At 39.3% G+C, this 19,457-nt stretch overlaps 2 protein-coding genes across 2 annotated transcripts in view; one reads left to right on the forward strand and one right to left on the reverse strand.

Annotated features, from left to right (window-relative positions):
• The window catches only part of si:ch211-171b20.3 (uncharacterized), a 4,586-nt gene extending 3,896 nt beyond the window's left edge, over positions 1-690 (reverse strand). Inside the window, exons 1-2 of the mRNA XM_051098725.1 lie at positions 347-690; positions 122-167 (exon numbers count right to left, since the gene is read on the reverse strand). Of these exons, the coding sequence (XP_050954682.1) occupies positions 122-167; positions 347-551 (251 nt within the window). The 5' untranslated portion in view covers positions 552-690. The remainder of the gene's footprint in view (positions 1-121; positions 168-346) is intronic.
• Positions 691-2,624: 1,934 nt separating this feature from the next.
• rdh10a (retinol dehydrogenase 10a) lies at positions 2,625-16,897 on the forward strand. The gene is made up of 6 exons (XM_051098723.1): positions 2,625-3,337; positions 4,482-4,717; positions 12,180-12,278; positions 14,946-15,091; positions 15,418-15,549; positions 15,630-16,897. The coding sequence occupies exons 1-6, from the start codon at positions 3,049-3,051 to the stop codon at positions 15,751-15,753; spliced, it is 1,026 nt and encodes a 341-aa protein (XP_050954680.1). The 5' UTR covers positions 2,625-3,048; the 3' UTR covers positions 15,754-16,897.
• Positions 16,898-19,457: the final 2,560 nt, after the last annotated feature.

The following is a 19,457-nucleotide window of genomic DNA, read 5'->3' on the forward strand; positions in this document are numbered from 1 at the left end:
CACAAACAATGTAGAATAATGTGTCATACAGTGAATTAACCTGGCAACTTTAGTGCCTTCAGTCGTTGCAAAGATTTCTTTGGAAGTTTCTACATGGATGTTTACACAGACATATACTCACCCTTCAGTAATAGAGATGACACCGTGAGGTTTTAGATTCCTTGAATCTAAAATTTCATATTAAACATTAAATGTACAAATCGGTAAAACATCTATGCAGTTAATTGTCTGGAAGCTCTTCATCACTAACCACACAGATAAATACATCCACTGAAATCGTATTGTATCTTGTTGGAGAGACATTGAAATGTGAATAACATATGGATTCAGTATAAAAATCCCTCACCGCTCGGACTGCATGGGTATTTCTGTCTTCCTGAGAAAACATTCAGCCTGGATTCGGCAGCCGTGGAACATCCAGACATTGGAGGACTAGACATGTAGTTTGAAGGATAACCGGGTCGCCCGTCTGTAATGTCTTGTATTATCAAAGGAGCTTCAGTTGGCAGTGACATCACTTTAGGTCTAACGACGCCGGTGTAAGGCTTCATCTCCACTTACAGATGTCCGACAAGCTGTAATGTCATTTTAGTCGGTTTACGGAGGATAAAATTAGAAGTTACGGCCATTATTTCTATCCTATATACGGCAGTGTATAAAAGTAAAAACGGAAGCTGATAGTCCATTGCGTTGACGTTTCCATAGTTACTACTACCAAGACCACGTGACACAACTAGAATAACGGCACATTTTTTGACTTCACTTATGCTAAATGGCTAAATAAATAAATAAATAAACGCACACGTCTATAAAAAAATACTAAACGCAATTTGTTGGTTTGAATTAGTTTAATTGTGTAATATTTGCATACTCTTAAGCTACTAAACGTCACAGAAAACAGTCTAGATTAATTTATTATTTTTAAATAAACTTTAAATTGTGTTTTATTTACTTAATTATTTACTGTACTGCATAAAACGAATGAAGAAACACTTCTAATCGTAAACCAACACACTATCGAGACCTTCTAAAAATGAATGTGTAATTACAGTGTCAGTCCAAGAGGTGGCGACCTTGTAAAAGCGTTTTTTTTTTTTGTTTGTTTTTTTTTTGTATACATGCAGTAGTCCCTTAGAAATTATGGTAGGAACACAGTCCTGCCTTGGTTCATTCATAAAGTTATTCATTCATGTGGTTGAACAGATATTAAAAAACTGCTGATGGCAAACCTGCAATAAAGATGAGAATTTAACAAAATTAAGACGTGTATAAAAGATAAATTAGCTAATATTTTAAGTAATCAGTTGATTTGTAATCCTTTAAAGAGTTATTCATAACTGAATATGAAAATATAATGATGTTTTATTATGGATCACATCCAACACATATAAACTACTGAGGCTTCCAATTCGCATGCAATCACTAGTCATATAAACTGATTTTTAAACACTGAAGTGCAATGGCTCTATTGATGCATCCACTGGTTTTTATGCAATACTATGTTCATGCAAGACTTTTTGTATGCATAATTCATTCATGTCACAGATTCAGTAATTAGTTTATGTAAGAAGCCACTAGAAGCCCTCACATGCTGGAATAAACACCCTGGATGAATCCTTCCCCAGCAACATTTGCATTTGATCTCTTTCTGACAGTTTTAGCAAATGTGGAAAGAAGTTTATAAATGTTTCTAGGGAGATTGAAGCACTAGCGGTTTGCCACCAGACAGTAACTTCTCCCCAAACAAGGCCAAAGAGAAGATAGTGAACTACAGGAGGCACCACTGAGATCACACATCCAGTCACATCAGTTGATCTGCACCATGCAATGTTGTATAGAAAAAAAAGTCAAACTAAGAAAGCACCAAGGAAGGAAACTGCTCTGTATCTGAATGCAAAGAACTGCAGAGGGCGGTGAAGACTACTAGCCGTCAGCTATCCAGCATCTCTTAAGAAGCTCAAATCCATTCTTAAATAACTCAGCCATCCCAGTGACCAACTGTTTTCCTCTTTGCCATCTGGTAACAGTGTTCTGGAAAATAACTGTTTTCTTTCTCAGACTTGATTTGTACTGCATGGGAACAAACATGCAAAGCCTTCAGTTTTATGGTTTTAGGATTTCAGTTGGTTTTCATATAAATCTTGATATCTACATTACAAAATGTGATGTGGAAAGGCTTCATAGTGCATTTGTCACTATGAAGCCACTTTTACATATTGCTGTTTTTACATAATATATTCTTCTTACCTCTGCTTTTTATGTTATTTAAACACCTACATTTTCACAATGTTTTGCATTGGTTTAAAATATTAATAAACCTCTTTATTTACTGCGTCTGCGGTAGGCCTATTGTTGGATATCTGACACATTTTCCTCGCTCCAAGCAAAGCACAAATCACACAACATCCAATTACATGCACTGATATAACACATTCATTGAAACATCCGCCTACGCATTAAAAATACAACCGCAACTATTTATTAGTCAGACAGTGTTATTACGCATCCACTCTGTTTTCCCAAACGTCCACAGCTGAGCTAAGTAGATGTAAATTTCAATCAGGCATCTGGGCCAATCACTCTGTGGGGTCCTGTGAAGAGGGGCTGGTTTAAATAGAGCTGGAGCAGCAGCAGCGGCTCTGATGAGATCAGTCAGGAGTCTGGCTCTCTATCTCGCTCACAGAGCAGCGGCGCACTGGCAGCTATCGAGCGCATCCGTGCCGGGATACGATAGGTTTCATACGGGCATTCGCTGGCGGGGAGACTCGACTGTATTGTAGCGTTAAAGTAGTGTGCTGCTCATGTTTTTTTAGTTTAATGCGTTATACTGTTGACTGCTTTATAGGCTGTTATATATGTATATTAGTAGTTATATGACAGTTGGGGTTAATTGGATGTTCACCCCATAATAGGCGCATAGAATAAATTATATGCTAATGGTAGCAGCGCAACTGCACAACTCAGGTTGTTTAGTCATTTAGGTGTAACTGGACATTGTGAGACGTTTATCTTTATTTAAAAACACAAAGTCACAGTGCGGCATTAGACATGATGATGAACATTGTCGTGGAGTTTTTCGTGGTCATGCTCAAAGTTCTCTGGGCCATCGTGATGGCCGGACTCAAGTGGCTCATACGGCCGAAGGAGAAGAGCGTAGCGGGACAGGTGTGCGTGATCACCGGGGCGGGCGGCGGACTCGGGCGGCTCTTCGCCAAGGAGTTCGCCCGGCGCCGGGCTACACTGGTGCTGTGGGACATCAACAGCCACAGCAATGAGGAAACTGCGGAGATGGTGCGACAGATCTACAGAGAGCAAGACAACCCGATGACAAAAGAGGGTAAATGGGATGATTTCATATTTATGCTTCATATTTTAAAACGAATTAAAGTGAACTAATTATTAGTAGTCTAGGCAGTTTTATGTCTTTGTAGGTGTTTAGTCTTGTTTTGTGTAGAACATATTCCTTGAATAGTTGACGTATAAGAGATAACCCTTAGAAATTTTTATGCAGAATTGATTATTTTGGCTTTTTGGATTATCATACTGGCAATAATAGCTAAATAATAATACAATATGACTACAACATCAAACAACACATGTGAGAACATTTTCTACATTTATTTTGAAATGAATTATATAATGTGTGTGTGTGTATGTATGTATGTATGTATATATATATATATATATATATATACACACACACACACACACACACATTATATAATTCATTTCTATATATATATATATATATATATATATATATATATAGTCAAACAACACATGTGAGAACATTTTCTGCATTTATTTTTTTGTGTGTGTGTATATGTGTGTGTGTGTATACATATATTTATATATATATATATATATATATATATATAAGGGCCATTAAGTTGCTCCAGGTTGTCAAATTTATTTTTACATTTATTATTTTAAAATTCGACATTTCTCACTTGAGAATGAATGGCTGTAAAAGTTGTGAAATTATTCAGTGTTATGCTCAAATAAGTTAGTTTACCTGTGAACACCATTGTTTTATGTTTCACGTAAAACGCCAATTTTTTTCTGGTGATATTCATTGGAGACTCACCAGTTACTACATATTGACCAACCGATTATCAGTCTGTTTAAACTAGGCCACAGATTTTACATATTGTTGCAGCTATCTTATTTATATGTTTATTCAAAATATTAGCTCCATGGCAGAGATTTGTCACCAAATGACTGATTTAAAGTAGATTCAAAGTCTAAATCAATTAGTTTAACAAAAAAAAAAGGAAAAAAAAGATCCCTAATGCTTAAATGTAGTTTCGGCACGGTTTACCTGATGGCGATCACATGCCCCAAAACATATTAAAACTTGCAAGGTATGTCAGTGTGAAGGATTTAACCCTTTTTTACAAAACTGGTTATGTTTCTCTATTTACCTGATTTTTAAACTCTGAATCAAATGAATCTTGATGATCTAATGTTTTTTTCCAAAGGAGCTGTTGGTGGAGTGGAAGAAGTCCCTCCGTTCCAGCCGCAGGTGTATACGTACGTGGTTGATGTGGGCAAGAGGGAGAGCGTGTACTCCACGGCGGAGAAAGTGCGGAGGGAAGTCGGCGAAGTGGACTTGTTGATCAACAATGCTGGTGTTGTGTCCGGCCACCACCTGCTGGAATGCCCCGATGAGCTGATCGAGAGGACCATGGTTGTGAACTGCCATGCACACTTCTGGGTAAGTCCCATTTAACATTATAACTACTCAACTGATCTAATAGTCTAAACCAGTCAATGTGCATCAAAAAGGAAGTGTACAGCTCTTTTTAAGTGGAGAAACGCAGTGAAATGACCTCTTTTAGTAATTGTGTTATATCACATGATGCCACTGTCCATGCGCCCATCTGTTCAGCACATACTCATTTCTCTCTGGTATTTGCACTTGAGCCAAGTTGGAAAGCAAACCTCTTTTGCTCTATGCTTGTTCGTAATAAGCCAGAGTGAAGTTTGAAATTGACTTGTACGCTGAAAGAGCAATGTTTATTCTTTCAAAATCAATTACATCAACCACTTCTCAGTCGTTAAATCCGTCTGGTGTCGTTGAGCGCAAACAAATGTGCCAGTCGTCTAGCGACCGCCCACCCCCACCCCCCTTCTTAAAAGACTCCAATAAGAGATGCATATTCCTCACGTAATCACCCCAGTCTGGCACTTTCTTTCTTAGTCCATGTCGTCCATTTGTTTTCATTCATTCCTTTGTTTGTGGCAGCCCGTATTAATATTTACGGCTCAGTCTGGATGTTCTGCTGAAGCAGACATCCACAGGCTGTGAGATTATGAGGATCTGCCGTGCGTTGAGTGAGAATATCTTATGAGAGTACAGGAGTTGATCTAGGATCAGGTTACCCTCCCTGACTTCATCAAGTCAGTCCCTGTGAGTTATAACATCAGAACTGATCTTAAAACCATACTTCCACTCGGAGAGGTTTTATTAACATGCCCCCTGCCGTTTCAACGTAGTCCTCTCCAAAGCTCCTCGATCTGCGGATATAAACAAGCTCTGAGCAAAAGAACTCCAGCAGGGGGTTTTAGTAAGATCACCAGGAACAATCTGCTCTGCCTTGGTTTGTTAATTTAAAGCCTACTGAAGAGCACATCCTGCCTGGGGAAGTACCATTTGGACGAGTCCATTCTCACTTGGCCTCACTAATTAACCTCTTGCCAGTAAATGCGTAAAAGGCCTGTCTGTAGTTTGCATTGTCTTACTGAGACCACCTTGTGGGACGAGCTGTAACGGGACAGTTTGTTTTAAATCACGCTGCTAAAGTCACATTGAGGCGGGTTGTGAATGGATTGCACGTGTCTTTATATTTTATTTTATGATTAGCAAGACAGAATGGTTAATGGTTTTTGGAAACGTGAGGGTTGACATCATCCCAGACTGCTTGAAAAATAACTATATTAATAAATATTGATGGGTTTTTACTAGGACTTTTTGACATTCTTAGGGAGTTAAGATATCTCATTACGATATCATACTTCCGAAGACTTTTTTTTACATTGGCAGATATGTGAATGAATGCTTGAAGTCTTTCTAATGAAGCATGAAAATGCTTGGCCACAAACTGAGTGTAAGTGTACACCATGTTCTGTGCTATCTATATTTTCATTTTTTTTTTTTTACTTGGAAGTTGTTTAGTGTAAGGCACAGTGGTGCTGCAGCAGATGCACTTGTTAGAGTTGGGATTCTCATTAAGGTTTTGGTTGTGTTTGCTTTAAGCTTTATGCAGCGCATGGTTTCTTGTGGGGGTTTAAGATGAAAGCAGAGCTTAATCATTAAGGACAGGCAAGGAATACCGAGTGGAGGATGTGGTCATTAAAGCCACAAGCCAGCTGAATAGAAATGCACCAACACTGCTTTTCCTTTTTTTTTTTTTTTTTTACACAAACATGTTCTCTTAATTGGTTTGCTGCTTGCATGTGCTTCGTAACACTGCAAGACTTCCTGTTTTCCCTTCTTCTTTTGTCTTCCTATTTACAATGCATTTTATTGGCATGTTTTGTGCAGAAATGATTTTAAATATGCATTCCTAATGCAGTGTTTTGTTCTGTTACTTTGATTAAAGAGCCTGGGAAAAACTTTTTTTTTTACATTTCCCCCAGAGCCAATGAGTGTGGGCTATTATAGGGCCTGGGGCTCCAATCCCTCATTTTTATTTATTTATTTATTTTTTTTTATTATTATTATTATTTTAAATCTTTTTGAATTTAAGCTCTTTTTAAGCTTGGTTTGACTCACTTAAATATTAATGTTTAATGTATTTATTTTTCGTTTATTTACACCAATTGAAAGCAGTTTTCAAAAGTATTCAAACAGTTTTGTGGCTCTTCTATTTTTTTTTATTTTTTAAATACTTATTGTGTGTAACATGCGTAATATGTCCTTTAATCATATATGTGATAATATAGGCAAGAAAATTGCGTTTAAGCAACTTCATAGGGTCTTTTGTCTCTCCATAATGTGCTTATATGGCATTCAGGTCCAATTCTGTTGCTTGTTTTTTGTGTTTTTGCCTCATTAACTTTCCAAGTTAAAGCTTCTGCCTTCCAAATCCTTCTAATTTCATTACATTTTTTTCTTTCCTCTGGCCCTAGTGAAGTTTCTTAAGCCTGTCATCACAACACGTCCATGTCATCCTTTTAAAGAGTCTCAAACATGACCTGGCAGCCGGTTCAGTGCCTTCATTTCAACAGTCTGCTGTGTTTCGAAACTCTTAAGGCGTGAAGGGTAAACTCCAGATGGACATCATCTTTATTTTGTTGGATAGCATGGTGGGAATGCAACAAAACTGGAGGAGCCAACAGGAAGTGAGGCCATTATCACACTCCACTCTTTCCATACTTCCAGCTGCATTTGAGTCCCAGAACCAGTTCTCCACTAAGCCGGACTGACTGGTACTTGGTGACGTAAAACTTTAAGTGATGCAGATGACCAGATTTAGTGCCTAGTCAGATTTAGAAAGCTGAATGGAGTAAGCCTGCTTCTTTCTCTCTGATGTTGACCCCATAATAGGCGATACGTGAGCAGCGCATTCCACACCTGGGCGCAGTGGTGTCCGTGAAAGCCTCCTAGTTGCTAAGTGAGCGTGGCTGAAGCAAAAGACTCAGGGCTGTCCCTAGAGAAAAGCATCAAGGGAAAGAGAGTCTTGTACACAAGCTTGCTGGTAATGGGGAGCTGCTGCCTGACCCACTTATGTGACAATTGCTTTCTTGTCTAGGGATCAGCTTGACAAGATGCCAAATGACAGGAGCCAAGTTCTCCAGCCTGCATTCCTGCTAGACCAGGAGAAAGGGAGCAGCCAGGCAGAAGGGTCTTACTTGAGTAGTTTTAGATGGTACTGCTCAAGGCCAGTGCACCTGTAGCCGTTATTTGACTTTGGGGGGATGCTTATATTTGCAGAGCTCCTGGCCAACAAGATTCACCATTGGCTTATTTTGGCGTAACGTTAAACCGCTTTTGATTCTATAGATCCCGTCTCCCATTTTAATGAGACATTGGCAATACAGTAACCGCATATCAATTAGCCCCCGCTTCATTTTCTCTGGGCATTCAGTCTAAGGGCTGTACATCAATCTGGCCAATGCTTTGCTACGCTTCTCGGGTCGGTCCACTTTCTTTTAATTAACGGCCATCTGGGCTTTTCAGAGTGACAATATTTGCGCATATTCCTATTGGTCAAACATTAGCACTAATCCAGGCTGACACAGCAGCTGTGAAGAGCTTTGTGAGGAGCGATGCACTTGAGCTTGTATCAATTAGAGAGCACAACAGGCATAGAACCACTGCAAGGGCCAAGGAAGCTCTCTGCTGTTGGAAGTTAATTTAGCGTAAACTCAGGCGCTGAGAAGCAATTACGGAAGCTATGAATTAAGACATGAACTTCTGTTCGGTTTCACACATTTTGTGTCTGAGAGGTCAGCAAGGCCATGCCCACATCAGTGGCGGCCCCCTCATTCCATAGCGGATTGGGTATCTACAAAGACCCATAGCCGTTTCTGCTCATTTGTGCATGTTTGGAGGTTATGGGTTAATAGACTAATGGTCAAGGTCCTGAGCTGGTAATGTTGGGTTTGATTTTGTCAAGCCAGATTACTTGACCAAAATCAAACCCAACAGTAGCTTAGCTGCTTGAACAGTCAAACTTAACATTACTGGTAATGCTGGGTTTGATTTTGGTCAAGTGTAGCTGGGCAGATAATTTTGGTTTAATTGGTAATGTTGGTCATTTATATGACCAAAATGAAACCCAATATTACCTGTTTAGCAAGCTGACCAGTCAAACTCAACATTAGTTAAGAAGATAGATTGCAAATGTTGGGTTACTTGACTAATATTGAGTTTTGCTGGCCAAGCAGCTAAGCTGGAAATATTGGGTTTGATTTTGGTCAAGTGTAGCTGGGCAAGTAATTTTGGTTTAATTGGTAATGTTGAATTGATAACCAGCCCAGTTACATTACTAAGATTAAACCCAATATTACCTGCTTAGCAAGCTGTCCAGTCAAACTCAACATTAGTTAGGAAGATAGGCTGGAAATGTCGAGTTTAATTGGTAACATTGGGTTGATCACTAGACCAGTTATTTGACCAAAATCGGACTCAATATTAGTTAAGTAGCTAGACTGGTAATGTTGGGTTTGAATCTGGTCAAGTGTAGCTGGGCAAGTAATTTTGGTTTAATTGGTAATGTTGGATTGATAACCAGCCAAGTTACTTGACCAAAATGAAACCCAATATTACTTGCTTAGCAAGTTGATCAGTCAAACTCAACATTAGTTAAGAAGATAGACTGCAAATGTTGTTAACTGGTAACATTTGGATTGACTACCAGACCAGTTATTTGACTGATGTTACGTTTGACTTGTCAAGCAGCTAAACTGCTAAGCTTAAAATGTTATGTTTGATTTTGGTCAAGTGCAGCTGGGCAGGTAATTTTGGTTTAAATGGTAATGCTAGGTTGATAACCAGCACAGTTACATGTTATACCTCCTTAGCAAATTGACCAGTCTAACTGAAACTCAAATGTTGGCTTTAATTGGTAACATTGGGTTAATTACCAGACCAGAAAATCAACCCCAACATTACCAGCTTAACTGGTTGACCTGTCAAACTCAACATTAGTCAGATGACTAGTCTGGTAAAGACAAGTTACTTGACCAAAATCAACACCAACACTACAAGCTTAACTGCTTGACCAGTCAAACTCAACATTAGTCAAGTAGGTAGACTGGTAACGTTGGATTTGATTTTGGTCAAGTACTGTAGCTAGGTTAATGTTTGTTTAATTGGTAATGTTGGATCGATAACCAGCTTAATTGCATGACCAAGCTGAAACGGAATATCTGCTTAACAAGTTGACCAGTCAAACTCAACGTAGTTAAGAAGATAGACTGCAAATGTTGAGCATAATAAGTAATATTGGGTTAAATGCCAGACCAGTTACTTGACCAAAAAGAAGCCAAACATTTCCAATTTAGCTGCTTGACCAGTCACACTCAACATTAGTCTTGTAGCTAGACTGGTAATGTTGGGTTTGATTTTGGTCAACCCTGTTGAAAAATTCAGCATATGCTGGTTAGGTATGTTTTGAAACGTGGCTGCTGGTTTGAGCTGGTCTAACATGGTCACAAGCTGGTTTAAGTTGGCCATGTGCTTGTCCTAAGCTGGTTTTTGAGCAAGAGCTTGTTGCTTAGGACCAGCTCATGACCATCTCAAACCAGCAGCTATGCTTCAAAACAAACCTTCCCATGTTAACAAATGTCTCCATTTTTCTACATCACATTTTCATTGATGGTTAATTACAGTGAGCTAGTCAAATGGCTACAAGTTCTGTAGTGAGAGTAAGTGTTTCACCACTTGATGCAAGAGCAGACTTTTGATTGCCTGAATCATGACTTTCTGTCTTTTATCATTCTACTTTGTCTCATTGGAAGCAGCACATAACTCAAACTTTCCAAATCAAATTTTAATACTGTAGAATGCATTGTTTGAAAGATGTTAGCATATGTGCACCACAGGCCCAATCTATCCTAATGCTTCATTTGCACGCATACTTGCCATCAGTTTGGCATGCAAGGCACGAGTACAGCTTCAAACTGGTCCAAGTCTGCTCCTCCTCAACACAATAAGATGAATATTAAGAGCAATTTTACACTTAATGCGCTGGAAAAATACACAGTTTACTGTTAACGTCAGGGATTAAATGCGTAGCATGTGGACTGCAGCTCTCAATCGCACGACTGGCCTGCTTCATGGAAGTGAAGTCAGTGGAAGTGAATTTGAGAGATTCCAGTGCCATATTTCAACAACATGTCAAGCTGACGTGTTAAAACGGCTGGCAGAGGCGCAAAACGCACACAAAACCGTGCAAGATGGTACCATTCTCAAGCGTGGCCAAGGTCCATTTATGCTGGGGTTGTTTATAAATGGTGATATCATTGAAGGCCTCTGGAAGAGGCTGTGTTATTTTTGGCTGTCGTGCATTTTTTTTTTCTTTTTCATAGCATGTTCGTGTTCCATTGAGGATTGACTATAAAGCCACAGGCGGTTCTGTGGGTCTTGTACAGCAAGTCTTCTCTAAGAAAGCCGTAAACGAATGACGCCGGTCATGTTTTTCATCATTATTGTGTCCACCCCCTCACTTCCCCTGGGGTCTAAAGAGAATGGAAGATGAGGCATGTGGTGTGTGGGTTTTTTTTTTTTTTGCTGTCTTTTGTCCAACCAGGATCAGGCAAAAGTGGACGATGGCACCGACGGAATTGCATGAAAGAAATTGTCAATAACAGCCAAGCAGGATGTCAGAGCAGCTGAAAAAAGTTAACAAATCTAGTCCAACTGTTACGGTTCACCCACAAATGAAAACGGTCATTTTCTTTACCTCCTTTTATTTCAAATTTCAGTTAATTGTTGTTTTCAGTTGACAATTTCAGTATGGTTTCGAAAACCTAAAAGATTCCTTCTGATCTGGTTTACAAGTCACGCAACTTCATAAGTCATAACTATGCCTTTAATCATTCCAATGCTAATGCATGATCCAGGCTAAAAAGGTGGTGTTTGTTTCCCGTCTTTGTTGACCTACAGCGGTGTTGTTGTGGTCTTTAGCCGTATTGTGGTGACAGTGGTGAGTGAGTACGCCGCTCGGTCTTTGTGCGCTTGATACTGAGATGCCACTCTTGGGACCAACTCGTTGTGGGAAAAGAGGAAACCACAGACAAACCACTTGTTGTGAACTGGCAAGTGGTCTTTTCACCGTTTTAATAAGCCATTTCAGACCAATACCAAACCACCTCAAGGTCTGGAGCGATACTTCATCCATTAAAGTAGTTTGCATTCCATCCAAGTTAAACCTCCATGTCAGAAACGAAAACTTTTCGAACTGCCACAACAAATTAAACTGTACATAAATTAATCTCCTAAGTGCAAGTGGAAAGCAAGCTCCCTGTAAATGGCCTTTAGGACTGTAATGGAATTGTGTTTCTTAACTCCCCCAGCAGGATGAGGGAGATGAGTGTTTAGTCTCAGTGAATTATTAGTCGGGGAGGAGGGAAAAAACGGATCAAAGGGCTTTGGCAGAGACGAACAGCATCAGCAAAATAACTGTCTTTGTTCCCCCCCCTTCTCTCTCTCTCTCTTCCTCTTCCAGACCACCAAGGCATTTCTTCCCAAGATGCTAGAGATGAACCATGGCCACATTGTGACAGTTGCCAGTTCACTGGGCCTTTTCAGCACAGCTGGTGTGGAGGTTAGTACATTGCATCCATCACATAAATCTATTGGCAGACTGAAAAAGAGAGCATGTTTGGAGAGTCTCAGCACGTTGGCTCGCTATGGCATGGAAATTTGGCGCGGCGCACAGCACGCCTAGCGCTTCACGCCAATTAAGGAGCACGCTAACGCCGAAAGATGCTTCGTGGTTTCACTGAGCCTACCTGCTGCAGAGACCAATTTCCCATGATCCACTGGGGTTTCACACATACTGTAAATATTATACGCTTGGGTCAACTCCAATACGTATAGAACTGAACTTTTTATATTTTTATATATATATATATATATATATATATATATATATATATGTCTGTGTGTGTATATATATAAAATATATATACACACACAGACACATGTAAATGTTCCTTAAATATATACATGTATGTATGTGTATTTATATATACAGGGTTCGTACATGGTGCTTAAAGTACTTGAATTTGACTTTTTTTGAAATGTAATGCCTGGAAAACCATCAAAAATAGCAATGTTCCTGAAGAGGTACTTGAAGGAATTATTTAATTTTTCAATAAGCACATATCTTTTTAAAAAAGTCATTCTTTTTTCTTTTTCTTTTTTTTGGTGGATTTCAGTTAATGTCATAAAACTATCGAGCTAAACCAGTAGTAGTACTGACAGTGGTGTGTAACCATGGCTGAAGATGCAAAAAAAGGAACCGATGTATCAAATGAATTGCAAGTCATTTAAGCTGGAACCACTCCGATTGATTCAAATGATTCGCTGCAAATTTGATTCTCTAGCAAAAGCCAGATCAAATTAAAAGAGTCTGAATTTCGCTATTATTTGTAACATGTCGCCACAGGATTCACTGTTTCGAAGAGCTCCATTCGGATCGCGTATGTGGAATAATTTGATTCAGATCGGGCCTTCAAATCGAGTAACACGAATCATACGATTTAGATCAGGACCTCAGAGCACGTTCGTGAATCATTTGACTTAGATCAGAAATTTGTGTGTCATAAATCAATTGATTTAGATCGGAACCTCAAATTGTGTATTGCAAATAACTTGATTTAGATGAACTTCGCGTATTGCGAATCAGCTGATTCAGATCGGGACTTCGGAGCGGGTTCGCAAATCATTCCGCAAATTGAATGATTCGTGATTCAAGCTCAGAGTCTTAATCTGAAACGATGGTTTGCAAATCATTAATCAGATTCACACTTCAGAGCGTGGATTGCGAATCATTTAATTTAGATCAGAACTTCAGAGCAGGTTCGCAAATCATTCAACTTAGATTGGAACCCTGGGTATCGAGAATCAATTTATTTAAATCAGAATTTTGCGTTATTGCCAGTCATTTGATTCAGATAGGGACTTTGGAGCAGGTTCGCAAATCATTTCGCAAATTGAATGATTCGCGATCCGAGCTCAAAGTCTTAATCTGAAACAATGGTTCACAAATCATTAATCAGATCAAGACTTCGGAGTGTGGAGTGTGGATCGTGAATCATTTGATTTGGATCAGAACTTCGGAGCAGGTTTGTGAATCATTTAACTTAGATCAGAACTTTGCATATCGTGAATCAGTTGATTTAGATTGGAACCTCAAGTCGTGTATCACAAATCATTTGATTCAGATCGGGACTTTGAAGCAGTTCGCAAATCATTCCTTAAATTGAATGATTCGCAATCCGAGCTCAAAGTCTGAAACAATGGTTTGTGACTCATTACTCAGATCGAGACTTTGATTTAAATCAGAACTTCTGAGTGGGTTCGTGAATCATTTGACTTTGAACGGAACATTTTGCGTATTGCAAATAATTTGATTCAGATCAGGATTTTGGAGCACATTCGCAAATCTTTTGCTTTGTTAGATCTGTAGAAAGTAGAAAACATCAAACTATAAGTGAGATCTCTGATTGAAGTTCTGGAAAATCAAAAAAGTGCTTGAAGTTCTTGAAAGTGCTGGAACTGGAATTTTATTTCACAGTATCTGTACGAACCCTGTATATACATATAAATATACACAGTGCACACACGTAACACAAACTTTTATTTTGGATGTGTTTAATTGTGATTATTTGATTTTAAAGCACTAATAGTCGATTGATAGATTAAAAGTAACTTTTAGGCTGTTCCAGCACCTAAAAGGTTCCTGTGAATCTGTTAAACCAGCTTGTGTATTTGAGGAACCTCTTGGAGGTTGAAGTCTAGTACATGTACAATCCTTTTCTTTCACTGCAGTCCAAGCTGGTGTCATTTTCCCAGCAGCCTTTTGGGGAAACGTTACCTTTTTTGTTTTGTTAGCTGTACGTGCACTTCTATTTTACAAGCCCTCATCTTTACTCTCACTTCAAAGGGTCCCAGAAGCCCAGTCACACTGTCTGACCTATTATGTTTCCTTGAATGTGACTTTTTATGGTTTGCATTATCGGAGTGACTCAAGCCGCTGCGAGCCCCTTTATTCCAGAGTGTTTATCTACACGCATCTGTGTTTGCCCACTTCATTCTGAAGATCCCTTCCACCGCGAACCACATCAAAACCCTCCCGCTCGGCTCTACCTATACTCCATACACGACAGAAGAATGCTAATGAAACCGTAGATCCCCGCGCTATTACAGGAAAAGTGCCTCGGGGAGCTCTAGAACGTTCACTAAACTCGTTTCCTCTCGGTTTCAGGATTACTGCGCGAGCAAGTTCGGTGCCATCGGCTTCCACGAGTCCTTGAGCCACGAAATCAAGGCTTCGGAGAAGGACGGTATCAAGATGACGCTGGTGTGTCCTTACCTGGTGGACACGGGCATGTTCAGAGGATGCAGAATAAGGTAAGAGAAAGGAGCCGTCCAAATGTCACGATTGGGTTTCAGATGGCCACTAAAAGAGCGAACGACACAATGCGTATCTGGTTCGAGTAGACATTGCTTAACAACAGTCAGGGTAGCTTTGCTTGTGGCCTCTCATGTCACTGTCAGCTTGGGTTTTCATGCACACAATAGGGGCTTCCACTTGAATAGAAGGTGCATGCTGGATCTGTTTCCACTCGATAATGACTTGCTCTGACTGGCGGAGCACTTTGGGCTGACTTTATTAAACAAAGACCACTCTTAATCATCATGTTTTCTCCTTCTTTTCTTTCGCCTGGGCGGGTCAGGAAAGAGATCGAGCCATTTCTCCCTCCATTGAGACCAGAGTTCTGTGTGAAACAGGCCATGAGGGCCATCCTGACAGACCAGCCCATGATCTGCACGCCTCGCATTGTATACATGGTCAACTTTATGAAAAGGTAAGCTTGAGTGGTCCTAAAACTAGACTTTGAAACGCCTCCAGAGCAATCCGAAGTAACCATCTTCCATTTGTTCTCAGCATTTTGCCCTTCGAAGCAATCGTGTGCATGTACCGGTTCCTGGGCGCAGATAAGTGCATGTACCCCTTCCTGGCTCAGAGGAAAGAGGCGATGAACAACAACGAGGCCAAGAATGGAATCTAGAGGGCGCCGTTTCTAACCCACAAGGGTACATTTCTAACCCGCATGAGGATAAGACCACTGAGAGAGGGCAGAAGGAAGTGAAAAGACTGCGTTTAGACTGGTGCACTTGCATTTGGCAGATGCAAAGGTTTACCATATTGTTCCTCTGGAACAAAGAAAGCTGTGTACTACACTAAGGATTTATTTGTTGATTTTATGTTTTGTGTCTTTTTTAAGGTTTGCTTAATGAAACCATCCATCTATATACTGTGTCAATAGTTTTGAAATCATACATGAGCTATTCAGTAATTAACTATTTACGTAATGTAGTCACCAGCATTATCTAGCGTCTTTGTGAAACTATACAGTATGTTACTGTATGAACAGTAAATTTGTGTCACTTTTTTTGTTTTGTTTGTGTGTAGACATGCACTGTATTTACTTTCCTCTACACTGCCAACATTATCTACACCGTGGCTCCGTGCCACTCCGTTCCCCAATCCGATCCATTTAAAGGCAGCGGCAGGAGATTGTGTGTCCGAAAGGGTCCAGTTATGAACCATGTGATGTCTTCTAAGAAATATTTTACATTGTTTCCCTCCACATTTCTCTTTGTTGACATCATGAGAAGTACAAGTGGGTAAACCGCTGGTCTGTTTCCAGCTGCTGGCGGGAAGGGAGTGTATTTTGTACTCTATAATCTACAGACAGAGGCTTATGATATTTTGTATATGTAAACGTATGAGAGAGTTGGTCAGTCATAAAGGCCTGGTTTTCTTCCGTCACTGAACGTTTATATTTAGGCCTGTTTTGAAAAATTTGGTTACAGATCTGTTTTTTCTTTTTTTGTAATGGATTCATCATGCAGAGTCATTCACGTTTCAAATTCATGTACATTACCCGTTGGACCGTTGAAATGTTTTCACACATGTATGTTTAGGCAAAAAAAGGACAAAACACGAGTTTAAACTACATTCCAATAGGCGTCCTTCACCGACTGTGATGAGCCTAAAATCTCTACCTCTTCATTTTTGCCATTTGTTAACAGTATGACATAAATACTCTTTTGTAACTTTCCTAAAGAGTGCTCTATAGAAGAGCACACAACATGGTTCCAATGTTTAGTGTCTCTACCTAACTTAAATTAATAAAATGATTTAGATTATTTGTTGGTTTTTTTGTGTATTACTCATAACCTTGCACTCTACAAAAACCGCTGGGTTAAAACAACCCATTTTGGGTTATTTTGGTAACTGGTTGGGTTCGTTTTAAACATTACATACATTTAAACTCGTTTAATAAGCATTTTAGAAATACAAATATAACATTTAAAAGTAATATTTATAATTCAGGTATATTAAACCATTACCCCTTTTAACCGAAATAGTGCCTTCTTGTGCCGGTGTGTCGCTGAAATTTAAGCCGGTGCTGGGCTGCTGTTCGGCGGGGGAGCTGCGAACCTCAGACCGCCGACTCGCATTCACTCCCCTGGTGAAAAAACCAGCACATGCTGGTAGGTATGTTTTGATGTTGGAATGCTGGTTAGGTAGGTTTTGATGCTGGTTTAAGATGGTCCTTTGCTGCTTCATGCTGGTCCTTGACCAGCAAAAACCAGCTAAGAACCAGCATAAACCAGCAAAGGACCAGCTTAAACCAGCATTCCAGCATCAAAACATACCTGCCAGCATATGCTGTTTTTTTTTCACCTGGGTCGTAGCCGTAAACAAACGGTACAGCGTTTTGAGAACATATTTTAACATCCGAATTAATTAGAATCAGTATTACAACGAATAAAATCAGTTATGCAAGACAAGATGTGTTTATCATGCGCCATGACCGTTGCTGATGCATTTAGCTGACTGACATAATATCTCGTCCCTGTATGTTGCGTTGCATAAAATCATTTACAGCACTGTAAAGACTTTGTAGATGAATAAAACGTATACAATAACGTATACGTTGTAAATAAAATGGATACATACCTTCATTTTTACTGAAGTGCACGAAATCGGTGGTGCTGACGGATTGTTCTCTCCTGAAGAGAATGAAAAGCCCGCGCTCCGACTGTAACCCAACAGCCGGGTTACTCAAAATCTACCCAACCCTGGAAAAATAACCCGACATAATGACCCAATAGGTATAACCCAGCGGTTGGGTTAAACAAAATAACCCAGCGTTTTATAAAGTGTAACATCTTTTCATAAACTGGACTCTCAGCAACAGCAAAATACCAGAAATTCCTGAGAAACTTGGCAAAGAAAGCTTAGGTTTTCAGTATTCGCCAACTTATTTGAGTAAATACATTCCTGAGTCCATCCCTATAATAGCTTCCACAGGAGATAGTGACATGACATTCTGAAAGTGAATGCTCACAAAGGGGAACTACACTTACTGTAATTACACACAGCAGCGTTATTGTCCTTCACACAACATATGGGAAGGATTATAAAGGAGTAAGCCCTACTCACATGTTCCATTCAAGTCAAAATGCCTGTTATCCTAAGTTGTGAAAGGAATTGTTAAGTAAGTTTATTTTAAGGGGAACTGCATCAGAGAAAGAGCAGAGGCCTGTCCTCAATTGCTAAGCTTGTGAATGACAATGCCTCATACAACAGCTTAAGAGTGTTTCATAAGAGATGAATCTGCTTATAATGACACATGAAATTCAAATGCAATTTTGAAAGGTTAGTAAGTCCCAAAACAGTGAATTGCATATGAGTTATTTTCCAAATATGACAGACCTATTTCATGTTGAGTGGGTGTAGTGCGTTCTCAGGAAACCCAGGTCATAGTAAAGATTGAGTGAATAAGAAGGCGTGCCGTTCTAAACACCACAGCGCCTTATTTGTAAAACGTTTTGTTGAAACGTCCTACATTTGATCTTATTTCACAAATGCGCGTAGGGGAGAGTGGGGTAAATTGAGCCACCCCCCGGTATCTCGCCAAATGTACACTTGTACGGTCATGTGACCATGTATTTTGGAATCACACATCATTTCTGTCAGACTGTGAAAAAAAAACACATGGGAGGAGTGGAAGGCACCCATTTACTCTAAAAACTCTTTTTGGCTTGTCAAAGTAAAATTAAAGCTTTAAGTAATGGCTGTTCCATCAAAAGTTTATCCAGGTCTAAAAATATAATGCATATAGGTGATTTAGCAACAAAAAACAATGCAAATTGGTGAACTGGTAAACTAGCTAGTTTTTTTTTTCCCAAAATGCCATCTATGGGGCAAGGTGAGCCAAATGCTGTGGGGTAAGTTGAGGCAGTAAGTTAAATCTCTGAAGTATAAACTGGTATTTTAATGTGTTTAGTTTATCATATATATAGATATTATTTGTAGTTTAGGGACAGCGTATAAGTGCACCAAATCCTTCTCTGAGAACCAGAAGATACTTTCACCACATTATAATCAAATATATTATCTTTCCACCCGTAGTCTCTAATGGCTGCTTCAACACTGCAGAAAAGCTACCAAGCCAAGTATCTTTTGACTAAATTATTTATTAGTTTCAGTGACATTTATTCCTTCATTCTAATTCAGTTTTTATTTCATTTTACTCAACAAACCCTCTGTTTAGTCTGTTTTCGAAAAGGTTAAAATTTGGTGTTTAACGCATTGTTTCAGAAATGCAAACAATTAAAGATTGAAATAAACTTAATTTGAAAGGAAATATGATTCTGTTTATTATCTTTAAAATTTTGCAGGGGTTTGAATCAGATT

This window comes from Labeo rohita, chromosome 24, assembly GCF_022985175.1.
Source record: "Labeo rohita strain BAU-BD-2019 chromosome 24, IGBB_LRoh.1.0, whole genome shotgun sequence".
Taxonomy (NCBI): Eukaryota; Metazoa; Chordata; class Actinopteri; order Cypriniformes; family Cyprinidae; genus Labeo; species Labeo rohita.